Below are 26,216 nucleotides of genomic sequence, written 5' to 3'. Positions count from 1 at the left end.
TCTAAAATATTAAAAACATACTATTTTTAAAATATAGTCAATCAAACCAATACCATCTTAAGTAAAACGTCTCACAGGTTGAGTGAATTGTATATAATGTATTTAACCAATTTTTATAGTCGATGTCATTGAAAATGCTCTAAACAACAAAATTAACAAACGAGAAATGACTTGTATGCGTGTATATATAGAAGTATTTGAATATTTATGTTTACAAATGCAGGTTACTGACTCATTCAACGTTTCCAACTACTCTCAGTATGCTATAATTCTGTTCCTGTGTTTATTGAATAATATTTTCCTGAGAAAATTTTAGTTGAAGATTTTGTAATTAATGAGACCGTTTGGGTTAGCTTAAAACAAGTGACTTTTTGCTTAAACTAAAGAAGTGGAGTAGAAGTGAGAAGTAAATAAGTTAATAAAGTGTTTGGAAAAAAAGTAGAAGCTAGCATTCTCAGCTTCTTAAAAGTGCTTCTACTTATTTACACAAACGAGTCAAGAGAAGCAGAAGCCAAAAACAGTTTCTGCTTCTGTCAAACAAACAGGATATATTGATGATAAATTAATTTAAAATCAAAAATTATTTTAGAAGTCCACCAAGACACTTTTAGTAGGCTTTTACCCCGGCACCGCGGACTTAAATTAATCGACGAAGACACACAAGAACTAATTGAATAATAGTTAATTAGACATTCGATGAGTTGTGAAATATCGATTAATCAGGATTAATATCCGAATTTCATAACAAGACAAGCATTTCATGTACTTAACACTTACAATATTGAACACAATATACAAAGAAATGGTTCTGATGGAGTTTCTCTGAATCATTTTCCTGTACAAATTTTGATGGTATATTAAAAACATATCATCCTTGTTTTAATATTTAAAATTAAAGAATGTTCGGTATATCATAATGAGTCTGTTCAATAAGAATCGGAATCTTATAGATATTTGGATCAGTCATTTAATTATTTATGATCGATATTATCGATTCCCATTTTCAACCTTACTCCAAAAGTCTTTCTTCCTGCCTAAACAATTTCAACTGCATGCAAAAGTTTGGAGACCTTTCTACTAGAAGCAAGCGGGCCTTGCATGTATGCATATATCTCTGTTGAAGCAAATAAAGTATTTATCTTTGATATTTCGCCGTGACTCTTTCTTGTATGCCGTTATAATAGACTTGTGCATGCATAAAATACTTAAAAAAAACCGAATATTAAAATTCGACGTAGAAAAATAGGAACAAAATAATTGGCGTTGAAAATTATGACCGCGCATCTCTTACTCTTGTTCGCCTATAAATAAACCCCGAATCCTATCAAACTTTCCACATAAGTAAGAAGCCAGGTTTCTTCATAGCTCCAGCTTTTCTTTTAAAAGAAGAAACTTATAAGTAGCTTAAATGGCTTGTTCATCATCAGCCACAATGATTTGGTTGTGTTTGAGTATGTTACTTGGACTCGGCTCAGCGCAGCTGTCCTCTTCTTTCTACTCAACATCATGCCCCAGTGCTCTTTCAACTATCAACTCGGCTGTTACCTCGGCGGTGAATCAGGAGAATCGCATGGGAGCTTCTCTGCTCCGCCTTCACTTTCATGATTGTTTTGTCAATGCAAGTAGTTTCTAGCTAGCTAGCTCCATTTATATACCGCATTTGGTTTTTGCGCGTGCTTACGGTTTTATTATTTGATAACTGAAACAGGGTTGTGATGCATCGATTTTGCTGGCGGACAATGGGAGCTTTGTCGGGGAGCAGAACGCGTTTTCGAATTCGGGATCGTTGAGAGGATTTAATATAGTCGATAACATTAAAACTCAACTGGAGAGTTCATGCCCGGGTGTGGTATCGTGTGCTGATATCTTAGCTGTGGCCGCGAGGGACTCTGTTGTGGCGGTAAATAGCCATTACTAAATAAATTTCATAAGTTTGCTATATATATTATCACTACACAAGACCGGCTCCTGGGTAACGCGAACGTGTAGGACACCGCTGTCTGAGGAATACCAAAAAATCTATTTATATGTTACATATAATGATAAATTGATGCATTTATATATTTACATACATATCTGAATTGATTATGTCATTGTGTAATTTGAATGTATGTAAATTAATTTTTTACGATCTTCAGAAATAAGGACACCATTTCAAAATTCGTCTAGCACACCCAAATCCCTCGGGCTGGTCGTGTTACTACTTACTACTACATATGATAATAATGTTTTCATGCATGTGATCATTTTGCGCAGCTTGGTGGGGACAGCTGGACAGTTCAATTGGGAAGAAGAGACTCGACGAATGCAAGTCTTGCCGCTGCTGACAATAACCTTCCCCTTGGAAATGCCAGTCTTTCTCGTCTTCAATCCTTATTCTCAAATAAAGGTTTCACCACTGCTGAAATGGTCACTCTATCAGGTGTGTTAGAGCCCTCCTCCACTTTCAATTTACCTGAGCTGATTTGTCTAATATGTGTAATTTTAGCCTAAATTCAACATGAATAACATATTTTCTGAATGCAGGAGCTCACACAATAGGTCAAGCCAGGTGTGCAGCCTTCAGAAACCGAATCTACAATGACGCCAACATAAACGCGACTTATGCAACATCATTGCAGGCAAATTGCCCTACTAGTGGAGGATCCAGCAATCTGGCCCCTCTTGATCGCTCAACCCCCACGTCCTTCGACAATTCCTACTACACAAATTTGCTAACCCAAGAGGGTCTTCTCCACTCGGATCAGGAGCTGTTCAATGGCGGCTCCACCGATTCCCAAGTGACTTCCTACACCACAGATCAGGCTACATTCTTGTCAGACTTTGCAAGTGCCATGGTGAAGATGGGCAACCTTAGCCCTCTCACCGGCTCTAGTGGTCAGATCAGAACTGATTGCACCAGAACCAACTAAGCCAAAAATGACTAATTGCTTTTTACAATTTTGAATTGTTTGTATGTTGTCATAAAGGTCGTTACAACAGAGTGGCCTTGTTGCCTGTAACAAAGGTTGAGAGTTAATCCTCTGAATGTGTGTGAGTCTTGACTAGCAAAAAGAATAAGTGTCATTTTGCAACTTGCAGGATGACATATATATACGTATCTCCGGTTAAGTTTCATCAAGAGTTTAATGCTTATTTCTCAGTTTCTTGTTGTATTTAGAATAATTTTAAATAAGCTTCTACATAAAATTGTCATTTTTTTCGTTGTTTTATAGATTGTTTTTATTGTTCCCATGGGCGAGTACCATTTTGCCACTTCTGAGCCTTGATTAACCATCGTCAGGATTTCCCCTGTCAATCAACCCCAAATATTTGAAAACTAATTTTACATAAACCAAACCAAAAATATCAGCATTGTGAATTGCACAAGTCAATGCAATACTCTAAATCATCCATAATCACGAGTAAACTAGTTCGTGGTTTGATTCTTAGAAGTAATGCTACGTCCACAGAAAATCCTACCGAAAAGAGTTACAGAATGACCCGACGGCATGAGTTGGACGAAACATTCAATACCTTGTCTGCCATTTACCTAATTATCACTTGTATTTCTTTTCATTTTCGTACGCTTTATGTTATCTTTTATTTGTGCTATCTTCTAATATTTTATTTTTTGAATAATTGCTAATTTCATATATTAAATTTTCAAATTTATAAATTTAAATTACTCTTCTATGCAACTACCATGGGCCCCATAATCCTTAAACATGCGGCATTTCTTAATTAATTCCTTGCCATACTTAAACTATTTATACAAAGATCGTGCATGTTCACTTGAATAGAATGAAACGCGAAAAGAATGGAATTGTAAAAAAAGAGAGAAAGAAAATATGAAAAAACAATGATTTCATAATCAATATAGTGGAGAAATGATAAAAAAGTAGAACAAGACGTAAATATGTCTGTGTGAACTGCCGTTTAAGCGTAACTTGTGAGTTGAGGTTTTATCAAAAATTAATATTTTCTTATGACTTTTGTAGGTGAAGGATGAGTATATGGAGGTTGATATGTCTGACGACCCCGTTGATAGTTCACCATCCCTTTCATCAGACTATGACCCTAGCTCAGACATGACAATTATGTTAATGACTTTGACCTGATTACGATGATAATGAGAGACCAATTGAAGGAAATCCTATAGAGATCATTAATGACCCTGCTAAAAAGTTTGAACTTGAGATGAAAATTGAGAGTTTTTGGCCTGAGTTAGAGAAGGCAAACTTAAATTAAAGACAACTAAGCACCGTCTAGTAGTGTCTAGTAGTGTTGCGAGAGCATTAATTAGTTGAAGGCTGTGAAAGATTTCTTGATTCTTTATTAAGGGTAGATATTTTAGTAAGAGTGCATAAAAGCACGTTAAGATTGTCTTCTCATTCTATTCACTCCTCTCTCACACTCTATCCAACTTCTCTCAAAAAAAAATAATAAAATATGAATATTAAACAAGTATAAAGAACAGTTTTAGAGTTGTTACGATATGTAGTGTATTAATTTGTTAAGAGTCATATATTATATTAATTTTCAAAGAGAGATTTAAGAGGATCATTTACTCTAAGCAAGGTTGAAGAGATTAGAACATCTCTAATAATGCTTCTAAATCATTTTTTTAACAATAATATAAAATGTGGCTCTTAATGAGTATATCGAGAAACATGAGAACTTCAATACTACTATATATATTAGCTGTTTATTCATATTTTATATTTTATATAAATGAGATGGAAAAGTTATCTGAATGTGAGAGAAGATTGGAGGGAGATTAGTATTATTTTCATAAATAAAAAATTAAGAGTTATTAGATACTCTCTCTGTCCCAAAATAATAGTCGCTTTGACTTTTTACAAATAATTTGAGGTGTAAAAAAAATACTTCTACATATTATTTTTCAAATTTTCTTTTTCTGAATAAAAGTTTGACATCAATATTTTTATTCAAAAAAGAAAATTTTCAAAAATAATGTGTAGAGGTATGTTGTTTTTACACCTCAAATAACGTGTAAAAAGTCAAAGCGACTATTTCGAGGGAGTACTCTTTAAAAGATTGGTGTGAGGGTAGATTCTTAACTTATTAAAACATTAATTGTTAATTGCTTTTTAAAATTATAGTTAAGAACTTGTTTAAAGAGCATTTGTTTATATTGTGTTTGGTTGGGGTGAATCAATAGGGAAGGAATCGAATGAAATTTGATTCATTCCTCTATTGCATTCCTTAAATTATATGTTGAGATCACGAACCCTAATTAATAATAAGAAATATTTCATTTCTTCGTGTATTAAATTTTCTTCACAAATCTCATCATAATATTTTATTAATTTTAGACTTCTTTCATTTTACTCCATTCTCCTCAACCAAACGCAGCATAAGAGTTCAATTCAAAAATTCAAAATACTACAGTATCCAACAGAGAAAACAGTTGAGAACAGCTAGACTTGCAGAAGATGCGAACGATAACCTAAAAAGATGAAAAAATGTCGAGAGAATACCCCAGACATGCGATTCCCAAAGCAAAGCTCGGAATCCAGACAAAAACATCAAAACACACTTCACAAAATATTTTCAAGTCCGCAATATCTACCCTCTTTTCCTGCTGCAACACTTTTACTATGCTCTCTACTGTATTCCGTCCTCTCTTTACACTCTTACACACAACGTCTCTCTCTCTCTCTCTCACTCAACGTCTCTCTCTCTCTCTCGCGAAGCTGCTGAGGAGCTTTTGAAGAGCAAATGGAAAGAGTTTTCAGCCTCATTTTTGGAACTTGTTTGCTTCTCTTGTGTTTGGGTATGTTCCAACTCTCAAGATCCTCTATTTCCTTCATGGCTTTGGTATGCACGTATGTGTTTAATCTTTCTGGCATTTTGTGCTCTGTATCTGGAAAGAATCATACAGTGATGCGTATTTTACAGAATCTTTGATGATCTTTGCACTTTAAGCTTACTGCCTTTGGAATATTGATATCTGTTAAATGAATATGAAACTTTGTATCTCAAGTTTTTTTAGTTGTTAAAACAAGAATTTACTGAAGTTTGTTTTGCTTCAGAGAATCTGACTGTCATTTTGGTCGTGTGCTTTACTTGTGGGCTTGTGAGATAATATTCTCATTGTCTAGTTACTGAAAGTGAAAGCTTTAAGTTACTTGGCAAATTAACATGATCACACTTGTAAGAACTGGTCTTTTATCGTTTTATTTTCAGATACTTGGCGCAGGGTAACCCCCTAACTAATTGGTAGCAAGGTTTATATAATAGTCATGTTGAGTTTATTAATTATCCGAGTCCGATATTTTCATCTTCACAAGCTGCCAACTGAGGAATTTTTTGACCAATGAATTTTTCTGGATTATTACAACCGACTAAATGAGGTTCTGTAGGTATTGGCTTTTACATCATATAAACTTCAGGTGCATGAAGAGAATCAATTGCAGCCTATTAAGGAATGGATTGATATCTCTCTGAGGATCTCCTTCTTAGCTTTTTTCTGAAGGTTACATCAATTTCATTGAGAAAATTGGATCAAGTGTACAGAAGAAATCTTGACAGTACACTTTATATAAAATAATTCCTCTATTAAACTAAAATTATTGCTAGTCGACTTGTTTAACATTTAAAAAATGAATTTTGTTTATTCATTTAGCTTGTAAGTGTTGTCTTCTAATTTTACACAAAAAAAAAAAAAAAAAAAAAAATCATGTGCTAACAATGTTTTGGCCCAAGATACTTTGCTTCAGCAAATAACATTGCAGTAGCCCTACTTTGGTGCTTGCAGAACATATTGACATATCGTAATGTTTCTTTGGTCACTCCTATTGTGATATGCTGTTGTTTGCTTCCCGTCATTCTGGTTCTGATATTGAATTGCAAGGGATCATCCTCTTTTTGTCATCTGTGATAGGTTCCTGCAGTGGAAGCTCAATCGGGGTTTGCTATGGGAGAAATGCAGATGACCTCCCCACCCCTGATAAAGTAGTGGAACTGGTTAAACTGCAAAATATAAAGTATGTAAGGATATATGACTCAAACATCCAAGTCCTCAAAGCCTTTGCAAACACTGGGATTGAGCTCATGATAGGGATTCCAAATTCTGATCTTTTGCCATTTGCACAATTTCAGTCCAATGCGGATACCTGGTTGAAGAACAACATCCTACCATACTATCCAGCCACGAAGATAACATACATAACTGTTGGTGCTGAAGTTACTGAAGCTCCGAGTAACATCTCTGCTTTGGTAGTACCTGCAATGTGGAATGTCTTCACAGCTCTAAAAAAGGCTGGGCTCAAGAAGAAGATCAAGATTTCGACTACTAATTCTCTTGGTATCTTGTCCTGTTCATATCCTCCTTCGGCAGGGGCTTTTAATAGCAGTCATGCCTACTTTCTTAAACCTCTATTGGAGTTTCTTGCTAAAAGTCGGTCACCTTTCATGGTAAACACGTATCCTTACTATGCTTACAGAGACTCCCCAACCAATGTATCTCTAGACTACGCTCTGTTTGAGTCATCCTCAGAAGTGATCGACCAAAGTACTGGTCTGCTTTATACAAATATGTTCGATTCCCAAGTTGATGCTATTTATTTTGCACTAATGGCTCTGAATTTCAGCACAATAGAAGTTATGGTCACTGAGACAGGCTGGCCGTCAAAAGGGTCAGCGGAGGAGGTGGATGCAACTCCTGATAATGCACATACCTATAATACCAATTTGATTCGCCATGTCATCAATGATACTGGAACTCCGGCAAGGCCTGGTAACGAGTTGGATGTTTACATTTTCTCTTTGTTCAACGAAAACAGGAAGCCTGGGCTAGAGTCTGAGAGGAACTGGGGAATATTTGATCCTGACCAGACAAGTATATATAACTTAGATTTCAATGGTAGAGCTCCTGTGGACGTAACAACAGAGACAAATGCCACCAACTCTAACGGAACATGGTGGTGCATTGCTTCTTCTGAAGCTTCTGAAACTGACTTACAAAATTCCTTGGATTGGGTTTGTGGCTCTGGGAATGTGGATTGTTCTGCAGTTCAGCCTAGCCAGCCATGTTTTGAACCAGATAGTTTAATTTCACATGCATCTTATGCTTTTAACACTTATTACCAGCAAAATGGGGCTACTGACATTGCATGTGGATTTGGAGGTTCAGGAGTTAAAACAGATACAGACCCAAGTTAGTACATTATTACCTTCCATTTTACTAAAATAAATGTGCAAGTTATATATATTGTCGTCTTAAATGAGCTCATCACCTGTTTGATTAACAGAGTGGGCTTCTCTTTTTTTTTTGCACTAATTTGGAAACCAGCTACTCCTATTAAAAAACCTTAATGAAACTAAGAAAAGAAAACTGCAATTATGCTTGGAGCACATGTTTTAACTTTGGTTACACAGTTTGCCTTGATATGATGATGTTTAAACAATAAAGCTCTCATTCTTGTTTGTTGACCTCAATAGTTCTGTTTTTAGAGTAATAGTTTTCTTAGCATTCTGAACAACAGCAAGTCCTGCCGTCCAGGGTTCTCAAATGATTTATTGTTTCGTTGCAGGTTATGACAAGTGCTTGTATACGACAGCTAGGTATGTTCAACATCTACAGCATATTGCTATTTTATTTGTTTATATAAATAGAAGTAGCTTTTCTGATCTTTTTTGACATGGCTGCACAATTTGCTTAGGAACAACATAACTACCGCAAGTAACATAACATCTAAACCTCCAGCTTCTAATTCTGCATGGAAAAGTGCTCCAGTATGGCTTTGTAGTGTACTTATAGTGACATTCCTGTAATTCTTTTGAATATGGGTGAAGATCCTTTAGACAAGTCACGAGTGTCGTGCTATGCCTTGAGAATCAAATAGTAAGGCATGTATTGAGGAAATATGCATGAATATCTGATCTGTGGAACAATTTGTGCAAAAGTTTTATCCTCTTTTTGTATGTTGGCATGCAAGTTCTTAGCTAAGAGTTACAGATGTATCAAACCCCAATGGTCAAGGAGATTGGTCTATTCTATTAGATGAATATATGTAAGTTTATGTTTTTGGTTTGGCTTACACGTTTTTATCTGATAATTCTGATAATCTATATTCCTCTTGGTTATATTATGTATTTAGGACCATCCTAGCATGGTTTTATACCCACACAGAGATAAATTATCACATTTACAATGTTGTAGCCTATCAATTCCATTACCTTTTTGAAATGTCTCAAAGGTCTCTAAAGTCTGGATTATCTCGACCGCTGAATACGTTTCATGGCATTTAACAATCTCTTCCATGGTTTTCTCAAAAAAAAAAAAGAAAAAAACAATCTCTTCTATGGTAGAGCAAAATATATGACCCCTGTTCGACAGAACAGGACTCAAAATTTTGAGGGGCATATGTATTGTATATGTATGTATTGTCTAAAAAAATATTATCTTAACAAAATTAAAAAATGTTATATTAGTTTTAATGAAAAAGTAATTTATAAATTTTTTAAATAAAATTAATAAGAAAAATATGTAATAAGAATATTAATCTATTTGATTAGTAATTTAGACTACTAATTTTAATAATTAAATACAACATGTTTTCGTCCAGACAACTTGTACATTATATTATTTTTAATAATTCAATTTTTGGATATTTAATTTATTTAAAATTAGGTTACTATTGAATATTTATATATTCAATGAAAAAGTTAAATTAGAATTGATTAATCAGTTAGTTAAAGTTTTACATCAAAATTTAATAAATTTTACATTTATATTAGTTTTTGTATGATTATATTTATGATTATAATTTTTATAATTATTATATCTTACTATTTTTGTACTTGTTTTTCCAGTTTTTTAATTTTTTATAATTATATCAAAATAATAAAAAAAATAATTATTTATCATTATTTTACATAATTACTATTATTTTTTGTTATTGGGACACATATTTTTAATTTTGCACAGGGCACTTAAAATCTCAGGCACTCCATGTGTTAACAATATTTCCCTTGGCTTCCTGGTTTCCATGTTGGCCCAGTGGATCCTTTTCCAGGGCTTCTAGTCTTCTACACATTTTCGGCCGCCCTCACTATTCAGTTTGACAAAACTAACTATTCTTCTTGTGTTTTCAATTTTTTAGCGACCTTAATGTATACAAGCGTTTGTGTCTAATTATTTGAAGAGGTAGGAGGTAATTGCATACCGCAGCCCCTAACTATCGTTCAAAAATGAAATTGTACTCATACTTTGATAAACTCAACTCACACCCCTTATCTTTACATTTCAAGAACGATTCGCACCCCTTATGTTAAATTCTGTTAAAATACTCTCTTCGTCTCAATTTACATGTTACTTTTCGAGGAGTCAAATTGACTAATTTTTGACCAACTATTAGAAAATATTTATTTATTATTTTAGGAAATAGAAAGTTACATATTAAAATAGATTAGATTTACTTTTTTGATGATTTTTTTTTTTAAAAATTTTGTTTAATTAAGCTATTCCTAAGTCAAAATGATTTTACATATCAAATTTTTGTTTAATAAAAGTGTATATATTTATAATAAATATCACATAATATTTATTTTTTATATTTAAAATAGTGTATATTTTAAGTACTTAATACACATATCACTAAAAATTTAAAATCATTTGATATGTAAAATCATTTTGACTTGAGGATAGCTTAATTAAACAAAAATTTAATAAAAAAAATATCATTAAAAAGTAAATCTAGTCTATTTCAATATGTAACTTTATATTTCAATATGTAACTTTCTATTTCCAAAATTAATAAATAAATATTTTCTAATAGTTGGTCAAAAATTAGTCAATTTGACTCCTCGAAAAGCAAAAAGATATGTAAATTGAGACGAGGGGAGTATTTTAACGAAAGTTAACGGAGGGAGGTGCGTATCGTTTTTGAAATGTAAAGATAGGAGGTGCGAGTTGAGTTTCCTAAAGTATGGGTACAATATCGTTTTTGAACGATAGTTAGGGAGTGCGATATGCAATTACCTCTTATTTTAAATGGAAAGATAATCACAAATACAAATGGAAAGATAATATTTACATATATAAGAAAAATGCTAGATCTCAAATTTTTTTCTCAAAAGAAAATGGTAAGTATACCAAAATTTGTTCCCAATTTTTTCTCCCCGGCGATGTATGATTGGTTACACTTATGCAAATAAATAATAAGACTCTGTCTATGCACACATAAACCATCCAACTAAAATCTGAAATCTGCCATATGCATACCACTCATTTGGGGACAAATTTTGGAGTGTGCATTACCATTTCTCAGAAAGTACACATGGTAACTTTCCCAAAATTATTTATTTGACGATATTTTTGATTCATCAACTGTTGTTTTAAAAATGTCCATTTAGTTAGAATAAAATTTAGATATTCTGAATCAGTGTTATAGAAATCAAGAATCGAATCGATTGACTTAATCGGTTGAGTTACCGATTTGACATTGATCGAAAATCGGGATTGATCAGAAGGATTAATCGGACTAAAAATCAGATATTTTAACATTAAAATATTATTTTATATTCGATTATTATCATATTAGTTATTTTAACAAATATATATTTATTATATTATAATTTTTATAATTATTAATATTTAAAGTGATGTAGCGTTTTAATTTTAATAAATTGTTATATATACTTTTTGATTAAGAGAGATTTATACGTGCTCATCGGATTCCAAAATCGAATCGATCAGCAATATGGCAGGATTTAATCGATTAAAGAGAAGATGTTTTGAAAACTCTCCTGAACATATAGATACCAACTATTAAATTAAATTAAATAAATTATAAAAATCAATTAAATTGGAGACCCGCCTCGTGCGGAGTTTTATGATACTCCCTCCGTCCCTTTTTAGTTGTCACATTTCTATTTTTGTTGGTCAAATTGACTAATTTTTTACCAAAGATTATAAGTCACTCTTTCACTATTTTAAAAAATTGAAAATTACAGATTAAAAGTTATTTCCACTGACATATTTTTTTATTTTATCAATGGATAAAATATTAATAAATTCCAGTCAAATTTTGGTCAATTTGACCGGCACAAAACCAAATGCGACAACTAAAAAGGGACGGAGGGAGTAGTTCTTATGACAAAACGTACAATAACTTGGCGGCTAAGAGCATCTCCAACGGGGTTGACTATAACAGTTGGTTAAATTGGAACAGTAGGACATTATGTAAAATTTGTTGAACCTGCGAGACATTTTGCTTCGCTGGTATTGACTATATTGGTTGGTTATAATTTAAAAACAGTATGTTATTAATATTTTAGATTGTTATAAATTGAATATATCACTTTAATATAGTAATAAGTGATGTGTAATATTTTTACCGATTTCTTGCAGACGTGTAGTTGATCGATAAATATAGTCATCCGTAGTATGTTGGCTATAATTATAGATAAGAGATATGGTTGGAGTGTCATTTTTTAAAGACGTTGGCTCTAATTTTTATTTTCGACATGTCAACTAAAGTTTTAGTTAAGGGTTTCCCATGGTTCTAGAAGCTCATATAATTTATATCAACATGTTTTAAAAAAAACTTAAATTAACAATGAAAATAAGAAATACTCTCTTGGTCCCTTTGGCATGCATTTGAATACTTTTGGAAAATATTGTTTCGAAACTTATTTTTTAATCTTTTTTATTTTGAATAAAAATTTGATGTTTGAATTTTTTAAAAAAAATCTCAATAATAAATTACGAAATTATGTTATATAAAAGTGTTAAAATATGGAGTAACAAATAAAAAACCGTAAAGACCTGAGTAATTTGCCTGTGAATGATTTAATGCATGTGCAAAACCAAAGTTGGAGCGAGTAGTAAGCCCCACCCACGTCCACCCAACCACAGGTCGACATTGGCTGTTACACAGAACGTTCCATTATACCATCCCTACACGTGTCCACTATCAAGGGCCATGATGGTTTTGCATCTGACAGAGATTGTAAATCCAGGGCGACCGTTACATTCTATATTATGCTGAGTACATGTATATAATGACCGTTACATACACACAAGAAATAATTGTAGCAAGAGACATTTATTCCTGGGTTTGCAGAAAATGGAGGTGTTGAGAGTGTCATTTGTGATGGCTGTTTTTGCTCTTTTCTCGGCTCTTCTTCTACTTCCTGCCATCAATGCCCAAGCCCCTGCTCCAGCTCCTGCTCCTTCCAATAATGGTTACATCTCTCTCTCTCTCCTCTCTCTCTCTCTCTCTCTCTCCCCCTCTCTCTCGCGTTTTTATTTAGTTGAAATTAAGATTAACAATGTGGGTTGTGACTTGTGAGTTGCGATTTTGGGCTTCCAGATTTCGTTTTTAACAGATTGAAATCGGGTCCGGGTCGTATCCGATTTGAAATCGGGTCTAATCGTATGGGATATTATAATTCTGGTTAGAACTATTTTTTGACATGGTAAATTTTGACGAGTGAATATGATTGTGATTGCAGGAGCTGCATTGGACCAAGGAATTGCATATGTGCTCATGCTGCTCGCTTTGGCCGTTACCTATATCATCCATTGATTTTATTTTATTTTTATTTGGAAGATATTTAAGTTGTGGTTTTGATTCCTGCGGTTATTAATCATTCCATCACAAGAATCAGAGTCTTGCCTAACGCTTGTTTATTTGCTAGTAGGGATTCCAGAACAATTCTTTTCAATGTAAAGATTCTTTTTTATTTACTTTATGTCTCTCTCTTATTTTCCAGATTGTTACGACTATCTTCGATTTGTTTTCTGTTTTACATCTTAAAAAGAATATGAGTAATATGAGTGCTAAAAGGAATATGGAATCACAAAAACATTTATCATGGACAGGTAAAAACACAGAATCAGGTGCTCCCAGAACACGAAAACTTGAAGTTTAAACATCCAAGCTTAGCTCAAAGGTCATTAACAGACACAACTAAGAAAGTGTTGTTCCGAACATCTGAAATTATACTGTGATTAGACGCCAGGTTCTTTGTTAGCAGTGTTGTTCCGAACACCTCAAGTTGTGTAAGAGCACCTCCAACGACGTTGGTTATAATCGCCAGGTTCTTTGTTAGCAGTGTTGTTCCGAACACCTCAAGTTGTGTAAGAGCACCTCCAACGACGTTGGTTATAATCATTGGCTATATAGGACTTGCAAGACATTATGTAAAATTTCCTGAACCTGTAAGACATTTTGCTTCAATGGGATTAGCTATATTGGTTGGCTATAATTTAAAAAAAGTATGTTATTAATATTTTAGATTGTTAAAACAGAATATATCAGTTCACTATGGTAATAAATGATGTGCAATCTTCCTACAGATTTCTTAGAGACCTATAGAGGTTCGACAAATTTAGCCATCCACAGAAAGTTGGCTCAATTTATAGACAACAATTGAGCATGGTTGGAGTTGTGTTTTTCGAGCTGTTGGCTAAATTTTTTTATTTTAAATATGTCAACTCATATTTTAGCCAAAGGTTTTCAATGGTTGGAGATGCTCTAACTACGAGTTTTAGACCGTATTGCATAGCATTATCTTTATTTTATTACAAATAAATTGATTCTGATAAGACAAAATAAGTATCATAACTCAAGTCTAACAAACTCCTGAACATTTCACTACAACGTGAATGTGAAATAGAAAATAGTGAATAGATTTGTTTTTATGGCTAGGGGTGATTATGGTGTGGATTGCGTCTCAAAATGTTTGTTTTTAGATGGCATTTGCTATTTGGTTGAAAGTTCAAACTATAACCTCACAACGCTAGCATAAATCGCATAAACACCGCGTAAATCACATCATAAAAGTGCGGTGCGGTGCGGTTTGTATACTTGAGAACAAATATTTTTAATTAAAATTAAAAATAAAATTTAAATATACAATAATTCAAACAATTTTTTATAATGAATTTATATGATATTTATCATTTTAGAGCTACAACAATTTCTAAAATAATACAAACAAAAGAGTAAATATAATAAAAATAATGAGTTCTAAGAGACATATTATAGTAATATAATCGGTTCAAAATTTTTTTTATATAACACTAATGCGAGATTCATAAAATAATAATAACTGCTATTTGAAGAGATTAACAAATATATACATAACATAATTATAAATAATATACATAATATAATTATATTTGACAATTACTAATATATTTATATATGTTATAATATTTTGGCGCGATGCGGTTTAACCACAACTCGTATCGCATCGCGCAGTTTTAAAATGAATGAATTCATTTTAAAAGATTAATGTATAATATTTTATTATTATAAAGATAATTTTTATTTCTGGTGAGTTGTAATTTAATAAAAAAATCCAAACACATAAATTAAAAGTTAATTTTTGTTTGTAATCGACATCTCGCATATAACCCAAAGCACTTCTTTTGAGATAATCTAAATGATCCCGTTGTATCTAATTATGATATGTGAATATTATTAAATATTTTAATATAACATGTTAATAGTTTGTTTTTTGAAAATATATTATCTTGCAATAATATGATTTTCAGAAATAAAAAACTATTCAATATAATAATACACAAATATTAATGTTTTTCCTGAATAGAGTAAGTATAAGTGACAAACTGCTTATTCATGCAAATTGTGAAAAGAACTTATAAGTCAAGACGAAACATGAGAAATTGAAAATACTAACTTTTTCGACTTATTTCTTTTTGTTATAAATTTGATTTTACAAAATGCTTAGATACATTTTAAAAGATAATAAATACTCCCTCCGTCTCTTCCATTTCTTTACATTTTCCGTTTTGGGATGTCTCATCCATTTCTTTACATTTCAAAACTTACCCAAAATAGTCAATGGGTCCCACCACTTTCTCACTTTTCTTTCCTTTTCACACTACTTTTACTTCACTATCTTCTTTTTATACATTAAAATTCAATGGGTCCCACCACTTCACCCACTTTTCTTTCTTTTTTCCACTACTTTATACATATTTCTTAACCTCCGTGCCCAACCCAAACGATAAGAAATGGGAGGGATGTAGGGAGTAATATATTATTATTGTATTTTAATAATTCTAATATCAAATAAGTTTTAAATATAAAAAAATTATCCAAACATATAAACTAAAATTGATTCTGCAATATTTTCTTCATTAATCACCCCAGATTTTGCACTTATAAATAATTTCTCACCAATAAGCAATATATACTTTTTAAAATTAAATCAAACGACCCTTGATAGGAAACAATATTTTTTGAAATAATGGTTGTTAAGTTTTACTTCTTCCATCTTTTTTTATTTGTCGTTTGATTTTTGACAAACATTTTTAAATATTTTGATTGCGTAATTAAAGCTATTGTCTTTTCAATTTTCTCTTTATGAATAAAAGTATATAATCAAAAACAAAATCAATAAAAATAATATTTTTATAATCATGTCGATCCATCTATAAATGTGCGGTTAAAATCAAACATAAAACAAAAATAAAATAAAATAAAAAGGGAGTAAAAACATGGGTTTAGAAAATTAAAGGAGGCCTTGTAAGTTGTAACATAGGCATAAACCTGGCAATTCGGTACACGACACGAAAACACCACACGAAAAGTTTAGGTTTGGTTTTCAATATTCGGTATACGAACACGAAAGTACACCAACACGAAAAATACACGTTGCTATTAGCGTCGGGTTCGGTTTTTAATATAAGTACACGAACGACACGAAAGTACAGGAACTAAATAAATAAATATAAATTAAAAAAATATATTATACTTATTTATATATATTCTTTAATCAATTTCAGTTCTGTTATTTCATTTCCTGTTATCTTATGAATTTATTATATGTCTAATCTATTGTTTATCACAGAAAAATTGTAAAAATAATAGATTTCTTGTGAAATCCGTGTACTTTCGTGTACAAATGTGTATTTCGTGTACATTTCATCCGGACTGTTCGTGGTACACGAAAGGTGCACGAAATTTTCCGTGTACTTAACGTGTACGGCTCGTGTTGACACGAAATAATTCAGTTCGTGTACGTGTTCCAAAACTGGTACATGAAACCGAAACAGTTCGGGTTCGGATTTAGGATGAAATACACGAAAACATCAAAGTACACGACACGACGAAAACATTGAGCAGACACACAGTGACAGTATATTTTCAGAATCCAGCGGCAAGCCCTTGTAAATACGGAAAGTCAGTCAAGGACATGGGAGTAAAATAGGTAGCAGTGTTTTAGCCTTGAGGCAATAGAGGGGCCCAAGTAAGGTACTGTTTGGGGTTGCTGTTGCAGACAGCAACAGCAGCTTTTTGCTGAAAAGCACATGAAAAACCGTTTGGTAAATCGAAAAGCAGCTTTTACCTAAAAAGCTGCTGTTAGCAAAAGCAGGTCCTCCCATGCTTTTGGAAAAAGCTGCTTTTCAGCTTCTGCAGAATGCTGTTATAGATTTCATTATAAAACCTCACCAAAAACATTAATTTTTTTATATTATAACTCAAAATAAGTAAATATCAAAAAATTACTAAACAGTTATCTGATTTCTACAACAACACTTATTTTACCAGCACTTTTTTTGACAGCACAGCAATTTTTAACAGCACTCCCAAACAGAACCTAAATATAAAAGCAAAATTAGGGTTTCTATCCAGCTACACTAATTCCTGCACATACACTCCTCTGTATCTGCATCATCATCTTGAGCACAGCCGCCGCGTTCAATGGAAGGCCTGAGCCTCTCCGAGCCAGCACTCAAAGCCCAATTCTCCCAACGAGTCCTCATCAAAACCATCCTCAGCCGCCCCGACGGCGGCGCCGGACTCGCCGGCCAGACCGTGAAAATCGGGGGGTGGGTGAAGACGGGGCGCAAAGCCAACAAAGACGAGTTCGCTTTCCTCGAAGTCAACGATGGGTCTTGCCCAGCTAATTTGCAAGTGATCATATACGCGACAATATCGCCGCTTGATCAGCTTGTTTCGACCGGGGCGTGTGTTCATGTGGAGGGGAAGCTTGATGTGCCTCCTGAAGGGAAGAATAAGCAGAAGATTGAGTTGAAGGTTGAGAAGGTTCTTGATGTGGGCCCGGTTGATCCCTCCAAGTATCCCATTCCCAAGACTAAGCTCACTCTTGAGTTTCTCCGGGATCATGTTCATCTTCGGGCTAGAACCAATACGGTACGTATAATTACGATGACTGATTTGAATGGAATTTCGTAATGTTCAGCTTAGCAACATTTCGTAATATCCTTTCCGAATATAACTGTAACTGATTTATAACCTGGTGATTTGGACATTAAGGTTGAAATTTGAATATTGGGCTTAAAGATGAGAATGCTAGCAATTTACTTTTTGATTTTAGAGGGCTTCGAGTGACACGTTATTCATATTGATATTAATTCAATAATGGTTAGAGTGTGTGCAATGATGAGCCTCCTCTTATTCATTTAGAAGAATTTGAGAAAAGAGAGAAATATGAGTGGGTGTCAGCTGCTTTTGCTTGCACAAGCATCCAGCTTCCTCCTGTCTTAGCTCTGAATATACACTCCCTCGATAGTCAAATTTCAATATCAGTACTACACAGCTACTACAGTCGTATTCAGTACCTGTACTAATTAATTTCAGGGTTCTACTGAGATTAAAAGACGAGCGACTACTGGACTACTAGTACTGTGTTTCTTGTCATATATGTGTGGCGGAGTCATTAATGCGTGGCTGTAAAGGGCAGAGAAATTTGTCGTCAAACCACCACGAGTCTGACAAAAGAAAAACCCCTGTGAGCTTCGTCTCAATGGGACAACATTTGGAGCTTTGATTCCATCAATGAATACACCCCAAATATCACTGGGACCATATTCATAAACAAAGGAACAAATGAGTACGAGCTTAATAAGGGTAGGACTTCAGATAAGAGTGAGCTTAAGCCCTTAATAATAATATCCCTTATTAAAATTAAGCTACGGAGGTTAATCATAGATATGCTATGATTCAAGAGTGCTTCAGCACTGAATCTACTAGGTTGTCCCCTATTAACATTTGCGTTTGCATTGAACGAAAAAAGCTTTGGATCCCCGCGATGAACCACATTCTGAGGGTTCATCCAAGGATTAAAAACAGCCATGTTTTGTGGCATTGTATCAGATGTCCCAGTTGATGCGTCCATGTTGATTCAATAAGCAGGAAATGCTGTGTTCTAATATGTTACCTGTGTTTTATCAGTGAGTTATATCATTGTATGCTCCATCTTTATTGATTATATGCAAGTAACTATTAAATATTTCAAGTTGCTTCCTTGGATTATTTCATTTGCTTCTTCCTTCAATAAGTAATGCTGAATTATGAAACAGTCCCTGTTCCTCATCGACACAATTCACCAAAAATTATTATGTTTTGTATGCTACTACAATAGAGGAACAATCTGAATGCAGCAGCACAAATACCACCGCTCTGCCAATCATTCATACGTTACCAACACTGATACCTGCACCGCAGACTAACATCTCCCAGCGACATAGTAGTGTCAGGAATCATGTATACGTAAGACTAACATATCCAAGGACCAGGAGATACACCACCCAATCTTTGAAAGGGCGTTATACATTTAATTAGTTGAAATAGTGAGAAGCATTATATCACGCTAAGATGTCTCTGCCAAACAGATGACACTGTAGAGTCATACAGTCACAAAGCTCCTCATTACTTTCTGGTAACAAAGCAACACATTCACACAACAGGATGACCAGGAATTAATACACTCGGCACACAGTTGCAATTACTTATTCGATTACAAAGCTCAACAAGCACTGATTAGTTGTCGTCTGTAAAGCATTTACAAGACTTTGTATACAGTTATATCATATTTGTCAATTGTCATACATACTTGCAAAGCTCTGCTGAGAAAGCCCGTATACATTGCATTTTAGGCAGTTGACACGTTTGTAATTTCCTAAAAAGAATTAATAATGTGCCTCCATTTATAGTATCAGCTAATCATCACCCTTTATCCATCAACGGAGCTCGTGTGTGTGTGTGTGTGTTCGTGTGTGTGTATGTAGCAGATGAGTGTTGTGCTGTCCTAAAACCACAAGCAAAAGACAAATAAAACCCTGTCCTTTTTGCTATATTACTAACAGAACCAACGCCAGTACACTAACTGCAAAGCCTAGTATATTATAAGTACTCAATGTGTTTAATTAGTAGTTGAACACAATGTGCACCAAGTGCATACTTTGTGTACACATTCTGCATTTTGCTCCAATGTTTAATAAGAGATATGATCAGAATAAGTGAATCTTTGAAAATAATGACGGTAAGGGATAGTTCTTATCCTTCTGTTCACTGCTTACCTGTTATATATGCTAGTCTAGCAAATTTGAAACATCTGTGTGAGATATGTGTTAGTAGTTTTATTAATATAATGACTGAAGTTCTGTGGGGCTTACTGTAGATAGCATCAATTGCGCGGATCCGTGATGAGCTGGCTTATGCAACCCACACATTCTTCCGCAAGCATGGATTTCGTTATGTGCACACTCCTATTATCAGCACAAGTGATTGTGAGGGTGCTGGGGAGATGTTTCAAGTCACCACACTGTTTAGTGATACTGAGAAGCTGGACAAGGAACTGATTGCCAATCCTCCACCTTCACAGGCCGATCTTGAGGCGGCAAGTGTCCTTGTCAAGGAAAAAGGTGGTGTTGTTGCGCAGCTAAAATCTGCTAAAGCAAGTAAATCAGAAATTAGTGCTGCTGTTTCGGAGTTAACTAAAGCTAAAGAAATTTTCTCCAAGCTGGAAGAGCGCTCTAAGCTTAAACCTGGTATTCCTAAAAAAGATGGGAAGGTAGACTATTCCCAAGATTTCTTTGCACGTCAGGCATTTTTGACCGTTTCTGGTCAACTTCAAGTTGAGACTTATGCATGTGCTCTTAGTAGTGTATATACTTTTGGACCAACATTTCGAGCTGAACACTCTCACACCTCGAGGCATCTGGCAGAGTTCTGGATGGTGGAACCAGAAATAGCATTTGCTGATCTTGAGGTACCTTTATATTTGTACTAGTTGGGATTATCTAATATATTATGAAAAAATATCTGGGCATTCATGTTATTAAATAGAGTATAATCCATATCTTTTCATTCTATTAGCATTGAAAATGATGTGATATCTGAATATCACTTCCTTCTGTAGTAAAGTAAAACAAATCTAATGTTGGACTTCTAAGATCCCTCATGTTTTATGCCCTTGAGGAAATTAGCAACTTTAGTTGCTACATGTTAGTACAATACTTTATGTCTATGTAAAGACAGGAGAACTTCGACAAGGAACTTGAGTAAAATGAATTATGATTCCCACTACAATTTGCCCTTGAAATGATTAGATTTTAATATAGAATAGATTAAATAATTATTTTTTGTTACAGGATTAATTAACATGTTGAACTGTAAGCATTTCCACTACTTTAGAGGAGAAGTAATTATATAATATTATTAGACTTTCACTTTTAAATTTTTCTTTGTAATTTATATTTTAATAGAAAGAAAATTGATTATTCATGGTTGACCGCACACATACCACTAACTCTGCTCTTTCAAGTAATTATCTATCATATAACCTCGTTGTTTATACAACATGCAGCAGTGTGAAGGATAGCTAGGGAGAGAATGGTTCCCTATGCTTGATATCTTTTAACTATATGATTGACCTTTTAGTATGTATGAAAATTGACTAATGCCTGGTGGTCGACTAATGCTGTTGACTGGATGAATGTTAATAATTCAGGTGACTAGGGCCTAGGCAACTAAGTGGTCGACTGGGCAAGCCGGTGGATTTATAACCTGGTCAATGTTAACATTTAAAATCTAAATGCTTTGCTTTTATGTTTGTTGATCACTATGTAGTCTGTTAGTTTAGTAACTTTGTTCGGGACAAGATCGTGAATTTGTGATGTTCACTAGAATCGAACATTTTAATTATGTAATATGCCCCAGTTTTCTGCAGATTTAGGATTCTGCATTCTGGATTTAACATGTTCAGTCAATCTGCATTCTGCTATATCTTTTCTGTGTTCAGGATTTCAGATTTCTGTAGATTGCGCCTTGTTTGGCAATTAGGGGTTAGCAGATTGAAAGAGTTGTTTTTGATTGCGGTAGCTGTTTTGACTAGCGGATTGAATTAGCTGATTTTTATGAAACTGTTTGGTATATATCTATTTACCTAGCTTTTTGGATCTTAAATAGATACATATTAAACCTGTAACTGAAAAAGCTCCTCAAAGTAGCTTTTTGAAAATTAGCTTTTCAAGTCCAATCAGCTATTTCAATCCGCACCAAACACCAAAATTAGATGATTCTCTTGGTCAAACCTCTTATTTCTCCTCAAACCTCTAACTTCCAAACTGGGCTTTAGAATCTGCAGATTTAGCATTCTGCAGGTTTATAATATTGTAATCTGCAGTTTATTTATTTTCTGCTGTATATATATTTTTTGCTGTTAGAATATAATTCTTCATTCCAGTGGCAGTGCTGTTTTCTGCATTGTGCTCTGTTTTTATGCATAAAAACAGCTCTGGTTTCTTTTTAATCTGTATTCTACCCTGTTTTCTGCATTAAACTGCTCTGTTTATTCGTTTATTGTTGCTTTGTTTTTTCTGCATTCTGCATAAGTTTTAGACTAATTTCCCAGTTTGCACTATTATATTTGTACTGCACTGTCTGCAATGGTAATTATCTTCATTAAATATAATGCTTAATTGAAAATAGATATAAATGTTACATCAATTGTTACTAGTTAGATAATCTAACTTCACAGGTAATTTGCTTGGTTATTTACTCTGCTATCTATTTCATGTCTTCTACTTGATTCTTGGATTCTGAAATACAAGACATTGTAATAGGTGTTTGAAACCTAAATTACATAATATATTATAAAAAATTATAATGATAATATCAACTGTGAAATTGTATGTCTGAGAATTATGAATGTTGTATATACAAGATTATACACCTATTTTTAGTACTGTGAATCAAATTTAAGAAAAGAAAACTCATACTCAACTACATGACAAGCTAATTAGCCTAATCACCATTTAGGCCAGTGGTATCTGTGGTTAATTTCAGATTTGTTATTTGTACTCTATAGATTTAATGTGCAGAAGTATAAAGTAGAGGGTATAGTTGAGTTTATAGGGTAATAAGTATGACCACTTGCATTTTTTTATTGGTCAACTGAATTGCATGCATTAAAATACCTTGCTCCCAATTTTTATTGTTCGTAGGATGATATGAGGTGTGCGGAGGCTTATGTGAAGTTCATGTGTCAATGGTTACTTGACAATTGCCTTGATGATATGAAGTTTATGGTTGAAAAATATGACAAAGGTGCCATTGATCGTCTAAAAATGGTTGCGTCAACTGACTTTGTCAGACTTTCTTATACCGAAGCAGTTGCCATTCTCGAGGAAGTTGCTAAAGAGAAAGTGTTTGAGAATAAAGTGGAATGGGGTATAGATTTAGCTTCAGAGCATGAAAGGTTTGTGTTTCTGCCTGTCTTGGTTTAAGATTTACCATTATATTTTGTTTGTACTGATTAATTGTTTCTTTATTTGTAGATACTTGACTGAGGTGAAATTCAAGTCGCCTGTTATTGTGTATAATTATCCTAAAGGCATTAAAGCTTTTTATATGAAGGTCAACCCTGACAACAAGACAGTAGCTGCAATGGATGTACTTGTACCGAAGGTTGGTAGTTATATATATGGATGAAATGCTAAAGACCTTGATCTCGCACTGTAACTAGTCTCACATACAGAACCCTTTAATTGAAACACAACTAATTTGCAAAAACTAGAAAGCTCTCTTTGTTATACTCAGTTGCAACTTGCTAGTGGCAACTTCTAGAAAGGGAAGTCTTGCCTTAAAAATTGAGTTTCTAGTTTAATTTGTCTTCCTTACAGGTGGGAGAACTTATCGGGGGTAGTCAAAGAGAAGAGCGTTATGAGGTGATCAAAGAAAGGTATGTGCTTTATTAGGATCCCTATGCTTCTGAGCTTTAGTCTGGATAGTACAAGACTTTGATGAATTCATATTGCAGGATATCGGAGATGGGACTGCCACTAGATCCATATCAGTGGTACCTAGACTTGCGACGCTTTGGGACCGTAAAGCATAGCGGTTTTGGTCTTGGGTTTGAGCGGATGATTCTTTTCGCCACGGGCCTCGAGAATATCAGGGATGTAATACCATTCCCGAGATACCCTGGACGAGCAGATTTATGAGCTAAATATTGCTCTGGTTTTTAGACACATTTAATCAGAACTACATATGAACCATAGAGTTTTGCCTCTAGGATAGCAAATTAAATGTTATATCATGTTGCCAAAATTGAACATGACTGAAGATTTCATGCGTCTCTGCTTTGATGAATGGTTTGCCTATATTAAGAGATTGTGTCAAACTTTCTTACATTATTTTGTTAGCTTTTAAGTTTAATTTGATTGTGATTTTTGATTGTCAAAGACGGGCATAGCTTGCTGCAAGTTTTCATCAAAAGTTCTTACCAGATAGCAAATGATTCTGTTGCAGAGATTCTGTTATGCACATTCAGTATGTGCTTGTATGATATTCTTGATGTTATATATTTGTAAACTGGGTTGTCCGTGGGCTCCAACTCGTTCAAAATCTGTATATAAATTGAAAATTTAAATATTATAAATAATATAAACATTTTAAGGTGAATATATTAAACCAGTATCACTAAAAGTTTACATGAAAAATGAAATGGGATGTAAGATTTGAATAAATTATGCCCTTTTATGTCTCGGTCATAAATGTATGATTATTATGATAGTTACAATACTAATTTGGATATAAATTTTATTTTATGAATTTTGATTGGTTGAGTAAAAAAAATAAATGAGAATTGTTTATGAATTGACTTTAAATTTGAGTGTATGATTATTACAATCATCATGTGAATGTAACTTGTAAGAGTGTAAATGTACCAAATATTTGTATATCTCTGTTTGAACTTGACTTAAATTGTACGTGAGAAAACTCATGTTCAACTTGCTTATTAACAAGTGGATCTTAAACATCAATTTTTATTCGGTTTGAAAACTTAAATCGGCTTGTCTCACTTGAAAAAAAATAAAATTAAACTCGATTCGGACCAGACAAGACTTTTTTAATTTACGACCCTAGTTTTCTCCAAAAATATCTTTTAAACTAAAATCTATTGTTCCGAAGAATTGTTTAAAATTATTGACCAGAGTTTTTTACATGTTTTCTAGGTAATACTGCAGTTCAACAATACCAAACGGGCCTTACCGCGGGAAGATATGATTGAAGCATAACACACTTGTTTACCGAAATGCTGACTGAATTGAATTACATAAAAAGGTCGACTAGAATATATTCTTTCCTATATGCTCATTAGCCTTATCACATTGCGGTACCAGTTCTATATGAGAAACTCAATATCTCACACAATCAATGCTGGCTGAATTGAACTACATAAAAAGGTCGACTAGAATATATTCTTTCCTATATGCTCATTAGCTTTATCACATTGTGGTACCAGTTTTATATGAGAAACTCAATATCTCACACAATCAAAGATTGAAATTGAGCGACTTATTACGAAATTTATTTATGACATTGCTAAGAGTATCTCCAACCTTACTAAAAAACCCAGTCGGTATCGAAAGAGTACCAATATCACCCAATAACACCCATCTTCTCCTGTTAGCCATTATTTTACCATTAGTTGCCCAAGCACTGGCAAAACTACAGCAAAAAAGAGTTACATTGTGTTTGGTTGGGAGGAATGAAATTAAGACTTACATTGTGTTTGGTTGGGAGGCATGAAATTTGCCAGGAATGAAATGAAGTTGGGAATGAAATTGTAGGAGAATGAAAACAAGGTTGAATGGAATGACCAATTCAAAGTTCTTGTTTGGTTCATTTGTTTTATTGTTGGAATGGAATGAACCATTACTTTTTTTATTGTTGGAATGGAATGAACCATTCCATTCATTGGAGTCGTTTGGTTACTCAAAGGAATGGAATGGTAATTAAAAAAAAATTAGCAAATTTTTCCATGTAAAACTTTAACTTTCAGAATTTATATATTAAATACACAGATTAATTTTTTTGGCCCCTACCAATTCTCCTTCATAATTTACAACTACTACAAAATTTGGGATGTGAATATGAGAACACCGGAGAACCGCAACACCTGCAGGCTATGTA

The 26,216-nt window shown here is 33.6% G+C and overlaps 3 protein-coding genes and 1 long non-coding RNA gene across 4 annotated transcripts; all 4 read left to right on the top strand.

The window, feature by feature from the left end:
- The first annotated feature begins 1,339 nt into the window (after nucleotides 1-1,339).
- LOC108213263 (cationic peroxidase 1) lies at nucleotides 1,340-3,210 on the top strand. The gene is made up of 4 exons (XM_017385039.2): nucleotides 1,340-1,618; nucleotides 1,709-1,900; nucleotides 2,257-2,422; nucleotides 2,527-3,210. Exons 1-4 carry the CDS (start codon nucleotides 1,409-1,411, stop codon nucleotides 2,910-2,912), a joined length of 954 nt encoding a protein of 317 aa, XP_017240528.1. The 5' UTR covers nucleotides 1,340-1,408; the 3' UTR covers nucleotides 2,913-3,210.
- A 2,253-nt stretch (nucleotides 3,211-5,463) lies between these two features.
- Nucleotides 5,464-9,047, top strand: LOC108211621 (glucan endo-1,3-beta-glucosidase 13). Its single transcript, XM_017383267.2, has 4 exons — nucleotides 5,464-5,779; nucleotides 6,890-8,164; nucleotides 8,541-8,571; nucleotides 8,670-9,047. The coding sequence occupies exons 1-4, from the start codon at nucleotides 5,725-5,727 to the stop codon at nucleotides 8,779-8,781; spliced, it is 1,473 nt and encodes a 490-aa protein (XP_017238756.1). The 5' UTR covers nucleotides 5,464-5,724; the 3' UTR covers nucleotides 8,782-9,047.
- A 3,743-nt stretch (nucleotides 9,048-12,790) lies between these two features.
- LOC135151183 (uncharacterized) lies at nucleotides 12,791-13,702 on the top strand. Its single transcript, XR_010289749.1, has 2 exons — nucleotides 12,791-13,197; nucleotides 13,468-13,702. It is a non-coding gene; the product is annotated as an uncharacterized LOC135151183 (long non-coding RNA).
- Nucleotides 13,703-17,604: 3,902 nt separating this feature from the next.
- Nucleotides 17,605-24,428, top strand: LOC108214810 (asparagine--tRNA ligase, cytoplasmic 1). The gene is made up of 6 exons (XM_017387013.2): nucleotides 17,605-18,146; nucleotides 20,416-21,006; nucleotides 23,243-23,496; nucleotides 23,576-23,705; nucleotides 23,921-23,979; nucleotides 24,058-24,428. The coding sequence occupies exons 1-6, from the start codon at nucleotides 17,694-17,696 to the stop codon at nucleotides 24,239-24,241; spliced, it is 1,671 nt and encodes a 556-aa protein (XP_017242502.1). The 5' UTR covers nucleotides 17,605-17,693; the 3' UTR covers nucleotides 24,242-24,428.
- The last annotated feature ends 1,788 nt before the right edge of the window (nucleotides 24,429-26,216 follow it).

The sequence above is a fragment of the Daucus carota genome, chromosome 3 (genome assembly GCF_001625215.2).
Source record: "Daucus carota subsp. sativus chromosome 3, DH1 v3.0, whole genome shotgun sequence".
NCBI classification, from domain to species: Eukaryota; Viridiplantae; Streptophyta; class Magnoliopsida; order Apiales; family Apiaceae; genus Daucus; species Daucus carota.
Note: the sequence above shows the minus strand (reverse complement) of the source record. Positions and strands in the feature narration are given on the sequence as shown.

Bases quoted from the DNA above. Each gene is read 5' to 3' on its own strand.
- LOC108213263 (XM_017385039.2), top strand. From the start codon at position 1,409: ATGGCTTGTTCATCATCAGCCACAATGATTTGGTTGTGTTTGAGTATG. The intron at 1,619-1,708 runs GCAAGTAGTTTC...TAACTGAAACAG, and splicing joins TTCATGATTGTTTTGTCAAT to GGTTGTGATGCATCGATTTT. The intron at 1,901-2,256 runs GTAAATAGCCAT...CATTTTGCGCAG, and splicing joins CGAGGGACTCTGTTGTGGCG to CTTGGTGGGGACAGCTGGAC.
- LOC108214810 (XM_017387013.2), top strand. From the start codon at position 17,694: ATGGAAGGCCTGAGCCTCTCCGAGCCAGCACTCAAAGCCCAATTCTCC. The intron at 21,007-23,242 runs GTACCTTTATAT...TATTGTTCGTAG, and splicing joins TAGCATTTGCTGATCTTGAG to GATGATATGAGGTGTGCGGA. The intron at 23,706-23,920 runs GTTGGTAGTTAT...TCTTCCTTACAG, and splicing joins TGGATGTACTTGTACCGAAG to GTGGGAGAACTTATCGGGGG.
- LOC108211621 (XM_017383267.2), top strand. From the start codon at position 5,725: ATGGAAAGAGTTTTCAGCCTCATTTTTGGAACTTGTTTGCTTCTCTTG. The intron at 5,780-6,889 runs GTATGTTCCAAC...CATCTGTGATAG, and splicing joins TTTGCTTCTCTTGTGTTTGG to GTTCCTGCAGTGGAAGCTCA. The intron at 8,165-8,540 runs GTTAGTACATTA...GTTTCGTTGCAG, and splicing joins TAAAACAGATACAGACCCAA to GTTATGACAAGTGCTTGTAT.